General features: G+C 62.3%; 2 protein-coding genes across 7 annotated transcripts; one reads left to right on the forward strand and one right to left on the reverse strand.

Moving 5' to 3' along the window:
- The first annotated feature begins 314 nt into the window (after nucleotides 1-314).
- On the forward strand, nucleotides 315-1623 carry GP9 (glycoprotein IX platelet). Of its 6 annotated transcripts, none has more exons than XM_045534165.1 (3): nucleotides 315-610; nucleotides 830-908; nucleotides 991-1623. In XM_045534165.1, exons 1-3 carry the CDS (start codon nucleotides 351-353, stop codon nucleotides 1549-1551), a joined length of 900 nt encoding a protein of 299 aa, XP_045390121.1. In that variant the 5' UTR covers nucleotides 315-350; the 3' UTR covers nucleotides 1552-1623. The 6 variants fall into 6 exon arrangements, with proteins under 6 accessions (XP_045390121.1, XP_045390122.1, XP_045390124.1 ...); XM_045534166.1 differs by having other exon boundaries at nucleotides 317-610; nucleotides 1006-1623; XM_045534168.1 differs by having other exon boundaries at nucleotides 334-422; nucleotides 1006-1623.
- A 1421-nt stretch (nucleotides 1624-3044) lies between these two features.
- On the reverse strand, nucleotides 3045-15709 carry RAB43 (RAB43, member RAS oncogene family). The gene is made up of 3 exons (XM_045534173.1): nucleotides 15349-15709; nucleotides 8372-8555; nucleotides 3045-5258 (listed from the first exon to the last, which is right to left on the reverse strand). The coding sequence occupies exons 1-3, from the start codon at nucleotides 15550-15552 to the stop codon at nucleotides 5008-5010; spliced, it is 639 nt and encodes a 212-aa protein (XP_045390129.1). The 5' UTR covers nucleotides 15553-15709; the 3' UTR covers nucleotides 3045-5007.
- Nucleotides 15710-16570: the final 861 nt, after the last annotated feature.

Below are 16570 nucleotides of genomic sequence, written 5' to 3' on the forward strand. Positions count from 1 at the left end.
CCAGGGAGGCCGGCAGGGCGCAGGGGCGATTGCACCCATTTTACAGGTGAGGAAAACTGAGACTCGGAGGCAACCAGCAGAGCCACACGTCTCAGGGGGTCTCCTCCTCCCAGAAGCCTCCCCGCCTCCTGGGCACAGGTCACCTGGGGACACCTCAGTTCTCTGCAGACCCTAAACTGAAGCCCTCTGTCTGGGCACTGGCGGGATGGCGGGGCGGCCTGCGGTTCTGTCCCCAAGGCCTGGGGACATCCATGACCTCCTGCCTCTGGAGATAGCAGCTGGCCCTGGGGGATAAGCCGGGCTATTTCCGTCACTTCCTTCCTGCCCGCCCAGCGACAGCTGCCTCCCTAATGTCACCACCAGGGCCTCAAGCAGGACGGTTCGGGCCACCGAGCGGGCTGTCCTGCCCGAAGCCCTCGCAGGTAAGTGGCCGTCCTTGTGACCCAGGGACCGAGAGGAGGCCAGCTTCTGTCCCCTGCAGAAGCCGGGCTTGGCCAGGGGACGTTGATTCGCAGTGGGAGTCTGGTCTTGCACGCAGACGCTGGGGGACCCTGAGCAAGTCACTTGCCCTCTCTGGGCCCCAGTTCTCCCACCGCAAGCGTCGGCCAACGTGAGTGGCTTCTGGGGTCCCTCTGGGGTCCCTTCCCTGCTGTCGCCTGCACCGGGCGTCATGTGACAGCAGATCCCAGGCTTGGCTGGCCACCCACCCCGCCCCGCGGCCCCACAAGGCTCTTTCCTGGTCTCTGGGGGGGGCTGGGGTCTCTGCTGGGCACCAGGGGGTCCCTTCCGGCTCCTCAAAACCCCCTCTGTCCCTCCTTGGGTCAGCCAGGCCCGGGCTGGGGACTCGCCACGTCCCACGGTCACGAGCCCATTTCGCAGACGAGAAAACTGAGGCCCCCAGAGGGCAGGTGAGTGCCCCTCGCCCCGGCTGGCCCTGGGGACCGGGGGGGGGGCGGTGCGGGTCACCGAGGGTGTGGCCCTCTCTCACAGCCACCGTCTCTGCAGCCAGCCTGCCCGATGCACGCCTGGGGGACGCTGCTTTTGCTCTGGGTCGCCGCGGAGGCCACCGAGGATTGCCCGTCCCCGTGCACCTGCCGGGCCCTGGAAACCATGGGGCTGCTGGTGGACTGCAGGGGCCGGGGGCTGGTGGCCCTGCCCGAGCTGCCCCCCAACACCCGCCACCTCCTGCTGGCCAACAACAGCCTGCGCTCGGTGCCCCCCGGGGCCTTCGACCACCTGCCCCAGCTGCACACGCTCAATGTCACCCAGAACCCCTGGCACTGCGGCTGCGGCCTCACCTACCTGCGCCTCTGGCTGGAGGACCGCGCCCCCGAGGCTCTGCTGCAGATCCAGTGCACCAGCCCGGATGTCCCCAAGCTCTGGCCGCTGGGACAGCTCACCGGCTACGAGCTAGGGGGCTGCGGGTGGCGGGTCCGGACCCCCTGGGCCTCCCCGGGGCTGCACTGGGACTGGGCGCTGGTGGCCGTGGCCACCCTGGGGCTGGCCCTCCTCGCCGGGCTGCTGTGCCTCTCCGCAGAGCCCCTGCCCTGAGCCAGGCCCGGGTCCCCAAAGCCGCTCCGGTGACCCCGCGCGGCCCCGAATAAACTGCTTTGCTCAAGCTCAGAGGTGTGAGTCTGGATCCTTCTGAAACCCTGGCTGCATTTGGGTGGCAAGGAGGTACCAGCTGGGGACTCTCGCTCTCTGTCCCCTGGGAACACGGGGACTGTCCACCTCCCCCACCCAGTGACTTTCCCTGCAAGGCTCCATCCTGGCTCTTCTTCCTCTTTTTTTTTTTTTTTTTTGAGACAGGGTCTTGCTCTGTCGCCCAGGCTAGAGTGAGTGCCGTGGCGTCAGCCTCGCTCACAGCAGCCTCCACCTCCCGGGCTCAAGCGATCCTCCTGCCTCAGCCTCCCGAGTCGCTGGGACTACAGGCATGTGCCACCACGCCCGGCTCATTTTTTCTATATATTTTTAGTTGTCCATATAATTTCTTTCTATTTTTAGTAGAGATGGGGTGTTGCTATGCTGCCCAGGCTGATCTCAGACTCCTGACCTCGGGTGATCCTCCCACCTCGGCCTCCCGAGTAGCTGGGACGACAGGCATGCGCCACCACGCCTGGCTCATTTTTTCTATATATTTTTAGTTGTCCGGCTAATTTCTTTCTATTTTTAGTAGAGACGGAGTCTCGCTACATTGTCCAGTCTGGTCGCGAACTCCTGACCTCCTGCCTCGGCCTCCCAGAGTGCTGGGGTGACAGGCGTGGGCCACCGCGCCCGGCCCCCTCCTCTTCTTTAGAAACAAACTGACACAAATCCCTCCCTTTCGCACAGAAAGCGACTCTCCTGCCGGTGCTCACAGCTGCCACCTCCAGTCCCTGGGGTCCTCGTGTCCTTCCCCAAGCGATGATCGCCGACACGCTTCCAACCACACAGTTCTGTCCCTCTGAGGGATTCTGGTGCCAGATGTTAAAATAATAAACTTTCTTCTGGCCGGGGGCGGTGGGCTCTAAGCCCTCCCAGGGTCTCCTCGGGGCTTCCTGGGCTGCAGGCGGGACAGCAATAAAGACCCCACATTTCAGGAAACAGGGATCCAGGGAGGAGAGGCGACTTTGCCCAGGGTCACGTGACCAGCCGGGACACACCTGGGACTGACAAGAGGCTGATCTGAGACCCCCCTGCCCCCTGCCAGGGGGCTGATGTGGGCACTGAGCTACTGTCTGAGCAGCTCCGTGCTGGGAAACGGGGCTCAGAGAGGTGCAGCGACTGGCCCAAGGACACACAGCTGTCCCCAGCAGAGACGGGACCCAATCCTAGACACTGATAGCGTCTTGCCAAAGGGGGGTCCCACGGGGGTCCGGGGCAGAGGGGTCTTCCCAGGGCTTGGGCCTGCCGGTGGGCAGCGTGTGGACCCACCGAGGCCGGAGACCGCCCCCCGCCACCCCCGGGGACACTGGGTGTCCGAGTGGGGACCACCTTGGAGTGCGGGGAGGGGATGTGGCACCTGGGCCACCTCCCCGGAGAGAACCAGTCCGGGGCACAGCGGCTCGTGACAAACCGGTTTAATGGTTCGGGGAGGTGTATACGCTCTGGCTCCGCGGGAAGTTTCCAGAAAGGCGACTTGGCCGTGTTTCCAAAAATAGCTCTGATAGAAAGATTTCTCAATTCATAAATAGGTAAACGTGAAAAAGGACCAAATGCAAATGCCACCCTCGTCCCACCCCCCAGCCCCCAGCCCCCCGCATGCCCGGGCCCTGCAGGCGGCAGAGGGTCCCCAGCCTGGGACCCGGAACCGAATTCAATATGAATCAGAGTCAGGATTTGCGTCCATTCCGCGTGACACTCCGGCTGAGCCCCGGGACACGGGCTTTGGGGACCCCCATCTGCAGGGCTCGCCCTTGGCCGTGGAGGGTGGGCTGGCGGGTCCGCTCCGCCCGGCCCGTCTGCCGTCTCGGGTTCGTGCAAAGGGAGGAAGTCGAGGCAGAGCTTCCTCGGTGGCCGGCGGAGCCCCGAGGCCACCAGCGAGGCCCACCAGCGACAGGGACGTCCCCCGGGGCCCAGGCTGGGGCCAGCGGCCGCCTCCGCGCTTCCAACCAAGCCTCTGCAGGGCTTCGGGGCTCCCGCCTGGGGGTGCCAATGGAGGTTGCTCGGTTCCAGGTGACAAACGAGCCTGTCACCAGTCACCTAGCTGTCCCCTGCATCCTCGGGGCAGCTCAGGGTGACCCTGAGAAGGAGCCGGGGTGGAGGGAGGGTGGGAGGTTTCTGTTCTGGTCTCTCCCTGCGCCCTGGGGAAGGACCAGCCAGGACACGGCGGGGGGGGGGGGGGGACAGCCAGGCTTCTCCAGTGGCCAGCAGGCGACAACAGCTGTGCTCAGGTGGCAGGAGGCCCGGGACCCCCGTGCACGCCCCCAAAACGGCAGGGGCTCTGCGAGGTCGGGCTTTGTGAAACCTCTCTGCCCCTCCGGACCCTGTGAGCCCAGAAACTTCCGCGGAAAGATCGCGAGGCTCGGGGTCACCCGGACTGTGACACGGGGTGGCCTGGCCACGTTTATTTCTAAAGGATCGGGGGCCACACCCAGGGCCCAGAGGCTGAGCTGAGCTGACAGGGGAGGACTGGGATTGGCGTGGGAAGGTCGCCTGGCTCCCTGTCCCCTGTCCCCTGTCCCCGCAGCCCCTGAGATGCCACAGGCCCCAGGGACGCTGCTGTTGCCCGCAGTCCCCACCTTCTTTCTTCTCACCTCGGCGCCAGGCCCAGGCCCAGGGTGGGGTGACAACGGCCACGCCGGGGACCCGCGAGGTCGTGCCTTGCTTGTTTGGAGGCTCCGCAAGCTACACGGGGACCTCGTGGGGACACCCCCCCCCGCCCCGTGCACCCAAAAGTCTCAGCTCCTTTTGCAACCCGGGTGGCAGAACCCCGCGCCCCACCCGAGCCGCCACACCGTCCCTGCCTAGCTGGGGCCCTGACCCCACTCGGGTGCCCCGAGGGAAATGACAAGCTACGCGGGGGCCCAGAGATCCGGAGGGGTCGTGATAAGGCAGCGCGACCCGGGGGGAGGGGCCCCCCCAGAGGAGCCGGCAGTGAAGGAAGGAAGCCCGGGGGGGGGGGGCTGTCCTGGGAGGGGGGCTCCGCTGCTAGGTGCCAGGCCCCGGAATGATCTGGAAGAATCCGGGGCGGGGGCAGGGGGGGCACGGGCCACACCCCTCCAAAGCAGCAGCAAACTCAAGGCAGCAAACGGCTGGGGACAGGCACCTGCCCGGTCGCCTCCCCGCCCACCGGGGCCCTGGAATGTGAAGGTCGTGGAGGAGGGACCGGGTGCTGGGTGGCCGGGTGGCCCCACACCCTGCCCCGCGCCACCAGGCCCCCCGCGGACGGCGCCCGGATCTCCCTTCCCTGCAAAAACCCGGGCGGAGGATGCAACTCTGCAGCGCTGCACGCGCGGCTGCAGGATCCCGGGCTGGGGACAGTAAGGACGTGGGGACCCCCGGGCCGCCCGCCCTGCCCTGCCCGCGTCAGCACCCGCAGCCCCAGCCCTCCGCGACGTCCTTGCTGTCCAGCTGGATGTGGTCCGTGCCCTTCTCGCTGATCATCGGGCCCCCGTGCCTGACAATGAGCTCCGCGGCCACGCGCACGAAGGCCTCCTCCACGTTGCTCGCGTCCTTGGCCGACGTCTCGATGGCGCACAGGATGTCGTAGTGCTCCGCCAGGCTCCGCGCCTCCGCCAGGGAGACCTCCCGGAGCTCGCCCAGGTCCGACTTGTTCCCTGCGGGGAGAAGCCACGTGCGCACGATGATGGCCACCTGCCTAAAAGGTGTGACATGTTTTCATTGCTTTCTTCTTTTTTTTTTTTTTTGAGACAGAGTCTGGCTCTGTCGCCCGGGCTAGACTGCTGTGGCGTCAGCCTGGCTCACAGCAACCTCAGACTCCTGGGCTCAAGCGATCCTCCTGCCTCGGCCTCCCGAGTAGCTGGGACTACAGGCATGCGCCACCGTGGCTGGGTAATTTTTTCTATATATTTTTAGTCGTGCAACTAATTTCTTTCTATTTTTAGTAGAGATGGGGTCTTGCTACATTGCCCAGGCTGGTCTCGAACTCCTGACCTCGAGCGATCCTCCCGCCTCGGCCTCCCACAGTGCTGGGATGACAGGCGTGAGCCACCGCGCCCGGTCTAGAAGAATTTTTTAAAAGTATCTACATGGTGGGGTTGACTTTTGTAACGTGGTTAGAGGTAGGACAAAGAAAAAAGTATAAGAGCCCGTAAATATCTAGAATTTCCTCGGTGACCTGAACAACGCGGTGACCAATTTCAATGTGTGGAGCTTATGTGGATACTGATTTTTAACAGAGTGGAAAAAACAAAACACATGATTTTCAAGAGCAATTATAGGTCTGAACACAAACCCAGCTACTTGAAAACGTCAATATTTTTAGATACGGAAATAATAATGTTGTTATATATATATTTTTTAAGTGTTTATATCTTTTACAGATTTGCGTGGGATACGGACAGGTGAATTTTTTTTTTTTTTAAGAGTCACAGTCTCGCTCTGTCACCCAGGCTGGAGAGCAGTGAGGCAATCATAGCTCACAGCAACCTCTAACTCCTGGGCTGCAGAGATCCTCCCGCCTCAGCCTCCCGAGTAGCCAGGGCTATAGCAGTAGCTGGGAGTAGAGTAGTAGCTGGGACTACAGGAGTAGCTGGGACTACAGGAGTAGCTGGGACCACAGGAGTAGCTGGGACTATAGGAGTAGCTGGGATTATAGGAGTAGCTGGGAGTAGAGTAGTAGCTGGGAATACAGGGGTAGCTGGGACTACTGGAGTAGCTGGGAGTACAGGAGTAGCTGGGAGTAGAGGAGTAGCTGGGACTACTGGAGTAGCTGGGACTACTGGAGTAGCTGGGAGTAGAGGAGTAGCTGGGACTACAGGAGTAGCTGGGACTATAGGAGTAGCTGGGACTACAGGAGTAGCTGGGAGTACAGGAGTAGCTGGGAGTAGAGGAGTAGCTGGGACTACAGGAGTAGCTGGGAGTAGAGGAGTAGCTGGGAGTACAGGAGTAGCTGGGAGTACAGGAGTAGCTGGGAGTAGAGGAGTAGCTGGGACTACAGGAGTAGCTGGGACTACAGGAGTAGCTGGGAGTAGAGGAGTAGCTGGGACTACAGGAGTAGCTGGGGCTACAGGAGTAGCTGGGACTATAGGAGTAGCTGGGAGTACAGGAGTAGCTGGGAGTACAGTAGCTGGGAGTAGAGGAGTAGCTGGGACTATAGGAGTAGCTGGGACTACAGGAGTAGCTGGGAGTACAGGAGTAGCTGGGAGTAGAGGAGTAGCTGGGACTACAGGAGTAGCTGGGAGTAGAGGAGTAGCTGCGACTACAGGAGTAGCTGGGACTACAGGAGTAGCTGGGACTATAAGAGTAGCTGGGACTACAGGGGTAGCTGGGACTATAAGAGTAGCTGGGACTACAGGAGTAGCTGGGACTATAAGAGTAGCTGGGACTACAGGAGTAGCTGGGGCTACAGGAGTAGCTGGGACTACAGGAGTAGCTGGGACTATAAGAGTAGCTGAGACTACAGGAGTAGCTGGGGCTACAGGAGTAGCTGGGACTACAGGAGTAGCTGGGACTATAAGAGTAGCTGGGACTACAGGAGTAGCTGGGACTATAAGAGTAGCTGGGACTACAGGAGTAGCTGGGGCTACAGGAGTAGCTGGGACTACAGGAGTAGCTGGGACTATAGGAGTAGCTGGGACTACAGGAGTAGCTGGGACTCCAGGAGTAGCTGGGAGTAGAGTAGTAGCTGGGACTATAGGAGTAGCTGGGACTACAGGGGTAGCTGGGACTACAGGAGTAGCTGGGGCTACAGGAGTAGTTGGGACTACAGGAGTAGGTGGGGCTACAGGAGTAGCTGGGACTCCAGGAGCAGCTGGGACCCCAGGCATGCGCCCCCATTCCCGGCTAATTTTTTCATTTTCCTTAAATTCAGGGTCTCGCTGGATGAAATGGTTTGATGTGCGATTTGTCTCAGAATGACACCAGGGCGGGAAGCTGATGAGGACAGAGACCAGCGCAGATTTGACAGGGGTTGTTAGTTGCAGCGGCAGAGTGATGGGCACGGGGGGTGGGGGGGGGGGTCGTTACACAGTCCTGTCTCGGTAGGTGGGTAACATGCTCTACAATAAAGCGCTTTTTAGGGAGGTCTCAGATCAAAGGGCAGCGGCCAGGAGAGCTCCACTCCGGTCAGAAATGTCACCCTGACCGCCGGGGTGAGGTCCCTGGGATGACACAGGTGCTAAAAAGCTTCTCCGGGGCTGGGCTCGGTGGCTCACACCTGTCATCCCAGCACTCTGGGAGGCCGAGGCGGGAGGATCGCTCGAGGTTAGGAGTTCCAGACCAGACTGGACAATGTAGCGAGACCCCATCTCTACTAAAAATAGAAAGAAATTATCTGGACAACTAAAAATATATATAGAAAAAAATGAGCCGGGTGTGGTGGCGCGTGCCTGTAGTCCCAGCTACTCGGGAGGCTGAGGCAGGAGGATCGCTTGAGCCCAGGAGTCTGAGGCTGCTGTGAGCGAGGCTGACGCCACGGCACTCTAGCCCGGGCGACAGAGCCAGACTCTGTCTCCAAAACATAGACATCAAAAGGACGCGCATCTCGGGCGCACAGGCTGCAGCCGGGCCACGGTGCACGCACGCGCGCCGCGCGGAGCAACGGACTCCCGTTTTGGATTGGACTTTGCAAGCGATCAGCCGGATCCGAATTCGAAAGATCGGGGCTCGGACCCCGGCTCGGGGCTGTCCCTGCGCTGGGCGGGCGGGGGACAGACGCGGGGGACAGACGCGCGTTGCGGGGACCCCCGGGAGGAGCCCCCCGGCTCACCGATGAGCAGCTGCACGATGCTGGCGCCCGCGTACTTCCTCACGTCCTGGATCCAGTGCGGCACCGACAGGAACGAGCTCCTCTTGGTGATGTCGTAGGCGAGGATGGCCCCGTTGGCGCTGCGGTAGTAGCTCTGCGTGATGGTGCGGAACCGCTCCTGGCCCGCCGTGTCCCAGATCTGCAGCTGGAGAACGGAGGGGACGCGGTGAGCCCGCGGGGTGGCGGCAGCAGAGTGCGGGGACGGAGAGCCCCGACCCCCCGCTGGACTCCAGAAAAGAGGATGCAGAGGCGGGATGCCACCCGCCGCCCCCCGCCCCCGTGCCAGCCCTCTGGGGTCCCCAGGGGGAGGCGGAGGAGGGGAACGGGGGGACTCAGAGCTGGCGGGGACCCTCTGTGTGTCCCGTGTCCCCTCCACACTGGCCTCGCTTGTTGGCGATACCCAAGCACCAGAGCTGGGGCGGCTGGCAGTCGGGGAGGTGGACCCAGGTGTGTCGCGGGGCCGGTGGGGCGCACGGCGGGGTCCCCTGCCTGCAAGTGTGCCATGCACCTGGCCCCACTCTCGGGACTCCACAGCCTGGGGGTGACAGGCAGCGGCAGGGAGGGCCTGGCGGGGACACGGGGACCTTCTTCTTGGGGGGCCTCTGAGCCTAATGCCGTTGCCATCATGTGACCCAGTGTGGCCGGAGCAGGGAGCTTGGGGTCCTTTGCCCACAAACGCCGGCTCTGACGTGGCCGTGCAGAAGAGGCGCCCCCCACTCCCTGTGTGTCCAAGGAGCCTCCCTGGCTGCTTTTAGAAGCAGCAGTCACTCAGGATAGACACCAGGCAGGACCGGAGGAGAGGCCGCCCATTCCAGGCTGGGAAATCTTGCACTTCGGGTGGACACACCAGGGGACAGGTGCCAGGGCTCGGGGGGACCGGACCCCTCGAGGGCCTGGGCTTGTCATCTCCGCTGCACCGATCGCAGGTTCTTGGGGACCTCCGAAGTTGGGGACGCTGGCTCTCTGGCTGTCCCTCCGGTTCCCACGGTGTGTGTGTGGGGGGGGGCCCGCGTCCATCCGGGGATGGGGAAAGACTACAGGAGCTTCCGACGGTTGTCCCTGTCTCTGTGGAGGTGACCGGTGTGTCCCCAACCCTGTCGGGGAGCGGTCTGAGAGTGAAAACTCCGGGCCACACGTGCTGAATAGACCCCCCCTTTTCCCGAGCCGTGAGAGGCTCTGAGAAGGCCAGGCCCCACCTCTGCGGCGCATGTGGGGTGACACGAAAGGGTCACCTGGGATCCAGGTGACCGATGGCTCACGTCCACACCCGGAGAGAGAGAGAGAGAAACACACAGAGATAGAGGAGAGAAAAAACAAAGTGATAGAACCAGCCTGGGAGATGAAGACGATCCCTTTCAATAAGTGAGGACAGTAAAATCAAGGGGAGGAGGTCCGACAAAAATACTTCTAGAAAGTTCTCCAGAATTAACTGAGAGGGCCCAGTAGGGACGGACGCACACGATGGAAGAAAACAGACCCGCCAGCAAACACGCGACTGAAAATTCCAGATTAACGGGGAAGAAACACAGAACACAAAAGATCCACATGGCCAGTAGGTGTTTCAGGAAACGATACCTTAAAATTACGGGGAAAAATGATTTCCAACCTCAAATTTTTTTTTTTTTTTTTCCGTTTTTTTGGGGACAGAGTCTCGCTCTGTCGCCCGGGCTTAGAGTGCCGTGGTGTCAGCCTCGCTCACAGCAGCCTCAGACTCCTGGGAGTTTTCACTGCCCGGGGCACACGCTCAGCCTTGAACTACGGGGTTCGTCGTCGGTCAAGGTGAAACCACCCCTCCGCCCCCCAGCTCCCCTCCTTCTCCCCCTGCGAGGTCCCTTCTGACGCACTCCTACCCATGCTTCAAGACCCCACTGCAAAAGCCCCTCCGTCAGCACAGCCCTCCCTGAAAGCACAGCCCTGAGCCCCAACCCTGAGTGGAATTAACTCTTCTTTCCTGCGTGTTCCCGTACCCCATAACGACAGCACCCGGCACAGGGCTGGTCATCCATGGGAGTCACACGTCCCACGCTAAGATGCCTTTGGGGGCTGGGCAGGGAACACAAAACGCAGGGGAGATGACAGGCTTGGTGAGACCCAGTGACAGTCAGACGGGGACATCACGCCTGAAGCAAATTCAATGAAAACAAACCAGACACCCCCTCCCCCCCCAAATGGCCTTATTTATACTGGTGGCAACTGGCCTGTTGTGTGCAACTCCTGGTTTGGGAGTCTGTCTCTTGCCACCCAGAATGGGTCCTTGTGGGGACAGAAGCCATCTCGCTCCTCTTTGTACCCCAAGAGCTAGCACGGTGGCTGGCAGTCGGGCCGGCGCAGAGGGGCTGAAAGCCGCTTTCCGGGGACTCGTGGTTCAAGTTCAAGTTCAGGTTCAGAGCACTGTGGAGACAGACAGGCTCTGCCGATGCAGTCTGCCTCCTGAGCAACCGGCCAGGCGGCGGCGTTCCCTGCCTCTGCATGTCAGAAAGGACCCTGGAGAAGCGAGTGCTGGGGACAGATGCTGCAAACTGGTCACACTGACCCACATCCACGTTCCTGAGCTATTTTACACCGTGTCTGGGGACGCGATGAGTCACACCAGGAAGCGGAGCTCAGGGGCCGCTGCGGGTCCCCACGGCTCCTGTCCTCGGTTCTGCAAGCCGGACTCTGGGCTCACAGCAAACCACGGGACAAGGGACAGGCGCGCTGATGGGACCAACAGTGAGACGCCGAGAAAATTCCGGCGCAGTAACTGGCTAAAGTCACAGCCCACCACCGTCTGGGCAGAGACCAAGTGGGGACGAGACAGGGAAACGCCGGGCCGGTGACACAGGGTGGCAGCAGCAGATCAGACTCAGATGCAGCCCAGTGGCAGGGGCAGGGGGGACAGGGACAAACTCCCGCCCGCTAAACGGGGCTGCCCAAGGCCCCGCATCAGGGGTGACTTTCTCTGTCCCTTGCTGGGGAGGCTCCGCTGCTGCATGGAAGAGGAATCTGGGACCCGCAGTCCCGTTCTGCGCCACGAGGTGGTGGTTAGGGACCGTCACACTGATTTCCTGCAGTAGTGTTTGGAGCCTGTCATGGGTGTAGGACAAAGCGTGGCATATACAGGGTTTGGAGCCTGTCCTGGGTGTAGGACGGAGCGTGGTGTATGTAGGGTTTGGTGGCATCCTGGGTTTCAGGCATCCACTGTGGTCTGGGGACGTGTCCCCCGAGGAAAAAGGGGAACTCACGTGGCAAATCCAAGACTTTGACCTGGCGCTTTCCGAGCCGGCCCTGTCTCCTCTTTCTGTCCACTGCAGATGCCACCTAGATGGTCGGAGACCCCAGAGACGGAGACAAGGTTTATTTTGCCATCAGGATGGCTGTGGCTGGACAGCAGATTTCTCCAGACTACCAGCGTCACCTAGAACTTTCTGTGTTATCGCACAGGCCTTTTGCGGTTTCCGATCGACACCGAAAAACCCCGACCGATTTGATCCAAAGAGGAAAAAGTCCACGAGCAAAGCCAGACCCTCGATGAGAAGGACTGAGGATTTGCAGACTTTAAAATGAAACCGGTTCCTCTTTCCCGGCCCTGTCCCCCTGCTTCTGGAAGTGCAGGGAGGGGCGACAAAAACACAGATGACTCTTGGGAGGGACAAAGGGAGCTCAAGAGACAAAGGTCCCGAAATCTGGAGGCCCAGGCCGGAGGGCACATGGTTTACCTCTGCAGAGGGGGGATCTGGCAGTGTCCCCAACAGGTGACAGCCGGCCAGACAGCCAGCTCGATAAAGGGGTACAAGTCCACAGGACCGACCTCTGCACTGGACCTGAGGCCCGTGTGCCCACTGAACCGCAAAAAACCGAGTTTACATAACAGGCCTTTGTGTTGTCCCAGATATCAAGGATGAGTTAGTTGGGAGCCCCGGAATGTTCTAGGAGTTTAGGACCAGCTGCGATTGCCCGAGGACAGCGAGGTGGGAAGGGACTCGGGGTGGGGAGGGGCAAATTCAGACATCCTCTGGCTTCTTCCCAGAGGGTGGACACTTTTTACCGGATACCCTTGTAAGTTTCTAAAACTTTGAAATTTAAGCCACGTGAATGCGTTGCCTATCCAAAAAAAAAAAAAAAATCAATGGAGGAAATTTTAAATTCTCTGAAGCATGTCCAAAGTTTTTCCAACAACCCTGAGAGGATCGTGAGTCCCATTTCACAGATGAGGAAATAGAGGCTCCGGGGAAAGGAGAGTAAATTGCACAAGGTTGGGGCAGAGTTGGAAATGAGCCCCAGACCTCGTCACAGCCTGCAAGACAGCAGCGTCCAGAGTCACTCTCTAATCCAGTCCTCATCGCCAGAGCCAAATGCATCCTCGGGAAACGATCACTACTACAGCACGGCAGCGAGTGTGAGCTGTCTGGGGCTATCTCCATGCCGAGTGTCAACCCTTCTTATTGAAAATCCATTCCGAGGCCGGGCGCGGTGGCTCACGCCTGTCACCCCAGCACTCTGGGAGGCCGAGGCGGGAGGATCGCTCGAGGTCAGGAGGTCGAGACCAGCCTCAGCAAGAGCGAGACCCCGTCTCTACTAAAAATAGAAAGAAATTAGCTGGACAGCTAAAAAATATATATAGAAAATATTAGCCGGGCATGGTGGCGCATGCCTGTCGTCCCAGCTACTGGGGAGGCTGAGGCAGGAGGATCGCTTGAGCCCAGGAGTCTGAGGCTGCTGTGAGCGAGGCTGACGCCACGGCACTCTAGCCCGGGTGACAGAGGGAGACTCTGTCTCACAAAAAAAAAAAAAAAAGGGAACACAAGGAACATTCTAGGTTGACGGGAATATTCTCTACCACGATCACGGTGGTGCTTATACGTCTGTGTACATTTCTGAAATTCACAGACCTGTGCACCCAAAATGCGTCCAGTTTACTGTGCATAAAGGAAACCTCAATCAACCGGACCAAATAAAACCACGCTGCTGGCAGACGCTTCGGAGTTATCTTGCAGATGAGGAAGCAGGCTCAGAGAGGGGAGATGGCAGGAGACCCCAGGAATCGTGGCTTGGGGGACAGGGTCCCCCGCGGTGGGCTGGGCTTCCCAGGCTGCAAGCGACCGAAGGCTTTCCCCCTGCAAACCCTTCGGCGAGCAGAGAATACACCTGCCACCCCGCTGGCTCCCAGAAGGGGCAGCCGCTATGACTCGGGGAGGATTTCCCACACTGCTCCCAGGCCCACCAGGCCACCCCCTAAGAAGGACAACCGGAGGTGACCGCGGTAAAAGACATAACAAACCGCCTGGCCCTGCATTGCGTAACCTGTGTGCACAGAACACTCTGGACTCCACCGGGACCCGGGTTGTTATCTCAACAGGTAAACAAGCACCCTGTCCCCCTCCCTGGCCACCATCGGCGACGGGCCACCACATGTACTCCTGGCAAGGGCCACCGAGAGATTGCTAGAAGGATGCCACTGCTCTTTATGCCTATATTCTGCCACTCCGCTGTCCCTGCCGCGGTTGGCATCGTCACCGGGCACACACTCCTCCAGGGACACACTCCATCCGTACCCGCCCTTCCCTCGCCACCTGCTCCAAAAAGGGATGGTTCCCAAGTGACCCCAAAGCTGCCTGCCTACACCTTGCAAGCTCTTTTCCGTCCTACGGAAACCAAAACACACAGAAACTTTGGGGGGCGGGGGAAGAAAAAAGAAAAAAAAAAGAAAGAAAAAGAAAAAAGAGAAAAGAAAAAAAAAGAAAAAGAAAAAAAAAAGGAAAAAGGAAAAAAAAAGAAAAACCTTCAGGCAGGAGTTTCTGCTTCCTGGTCACATCTACTGCGGTCACGTAAAGACTGTTGACTTAACTTTTTTTCTCCGCCCTGGGGCAGGAGGGAGGCGACACCCAGGGCTTATGCCTAAGTGGCAGAAGCAAAGACACAAAGCTAAGAATCCAGGGCCAAGGACCCGCAGCCACCCAGAGAGGCGGAGCAGGGCGACAGCAGGGCTCAAGCGACTCCCTGTGCTCCTCAGACATCTTGGGGACACGAAAGCGTCCAGTGCGGTTCAGTGAAGTCCCCAAAGCGTGTGCAGGCAGGACGCGCTGTCCGGCCCGGGCTAGGGACAGGTCTGACACCGGGTTAAGAAAACTCTGATTTCATTCATCTGCGCGTTACTATTTCCCAGACCACCGCCAGGACATTGTGACAAGCACATCCTGCCGTTTGTCGCTCCGAGAGCCATTGCCAGAGCTGGTCCTGTCCCCCGCCTTCCGGTTATCTGTGCAGGTTCTGTCCGACTCCGGCTGGGGGAGGGGGCCGCGCCAGGGCCCCAGTCGAGGAAAGTTCCACCGCCGGGGCCACAAAGCCACCAGCGGGGAGGCGTGGCCAAGCCGGAAATTGTGACCGAAGAAAGTTTGGGCCCTCGGGTCGCAGAGGCAGCGACTTCCTGGTCCCCGGTGGCAACGGGGGGCTGCGTCCCCCACCCGAAGGGGCTGCTCCCCGCCCCCGACAGCCCCCCCAGGCCGCGTCCCACGGGCCGAGTCACTTCGGAGCAAAGTCCCCCGGCAGGGCAGGGTCGCCTCGCTGCCTCCCCCCCTGCCCGCGAACCCAAGGCCCGGGCCTCGCGGGCTCCAACCCGGGCCGGACCCCGGGGCCAGGCCTGCGCCCCCGGAAAGCTGGGGCCGGCGCGGGGGGCGCACGGGGCCTGGGGACAGCCCGGGGGGCCTGGGGACAGCCCGGGGGGGCCTGGGGACAGCCCGGGGGGCCTGGGGACAGCCCGGGTGGGGGGGATGGGGATAGCCCGGGGGAACTGGGGACAGCCCGGGGGCCCTGGGGACAGCCCGGGTGGGGGGCATGGGGATAGCCCGGGGGGGCCTGGGGACAGCCCGGGTGGGGGGGATGGGGATAGCCCGGGGGGCCTGGGGACAGCACGGGGGGCCTGGGGACAGCCCGGGGGGGGACCCGCGCCGGCCGCGCACCTTGACCCGCTTGCCCTGGATCTCCAGCGTCTTCACCGTGAAGTCCACGCCGATGGTGCTGCCCTGGCGCTCGGGGAAGGCGCCGGTCTTGAAGCGCTGCACCACGCTCGTCTTGCCCACGCTCGCGTCGCCCACCAGCACGAGCTTGAACAGGAAGTCGTACTGCTCGTCCGCGTCCCCGCCGCCCGGGCCCGGCCCCGCCATGGCCCCGCGGGGCCCGGCGCTCCGCACGCTGGGGCCGGCCCGGCCTCCCGCAGGCCCCGCGCCGCGCTCCGTCCGCTCCGGCCCCGCGGGCCGCCCGGCGACGTGGAGCCGCCGCGACACCTGAACGGGCGGCGCCGCCGACCGCCGGCCCCGGCCCCGCCCCGGACTCGCGCGGCCCGGCCCGGCCCGGCCCTCCCCGCAGCCCGCGGCCGGCCTGGGGCCCGCTCCCGGCGCCGCCCGCCTCCGCCTCGGCTCCGCCCCGAAACGCAAGCCCCGCCCCCGGCTCCGACTCCGCCCCTGGCACCGCTCGGCTCCGCCCCGAAACGCAAGCCCCGCCCCCGGCTCCGACTCCGCCCCTGGCGCCGCTCGGCTCCGCCCCGGCCCGCAGACCCCGCCCCCGGCTCCGACTCCGCCCCCAGCACCGCCCACAGGCCCACAGACCCGGCCCCCGGCAATGCCCAGCCCGCTGACTCCGACCCCGGCTCCGCCCGCGGGCCCACCCCGGCCTGCAGACCCCTCCACCAGCTCCGACTCCGCCCCCCCAACACCGCCCACAGGCCCGCAGACCCCGCCCCTAGCTCCGACCCCGCCCCGGCATCAACCAGCCTGACTCCGCCTCGGCACAGCCCACGAGCCCGCCCCTGCCCGCCGACTCCGCCCCCGGCACCGCCCACGGGCCCGCAGACCACGCCCCTGGCCTCGACTCCTCCCCCGACATCAACCAGCCTGACTGCACCTCGGCACTGCCCACAGGCCCGCCCCTGCTCGGCGACCCCGCCCCCGGCACCGCCTACGTGGCCGCAGACTCCGCCCCCAGCACCTCCCGCGGGCCCGCCCCCGCCCTCCCCTGCCCGCCGACTCCGCCCCCGGCCCTGACTCCGCCCCCTCCAACAGGCCCGCCCCTGCCCGCCGACTCCGCCCCCGGCCCTCACTCCGCCCCCAGATCCGACTCCGCCCCCGGAACCGCCCAGCCTGACTCCGCCCCCGGCTTCGACTCCAACCCCCCGTAGCACCGCCC

The sequence above is a fragment of the Lemur catta genome, chromosome 21 (assembly GCF_020740605.2).
Source record: "Lemur catta isolate mLemCat1 chromosome 21, mLemCat1.pri, whole genome shotgun sequence".
NCBI lineage: Eukaryota > Metazoa > Chordata > Mammalia > Primates > Lemuridae > Lemur > Lemur catta.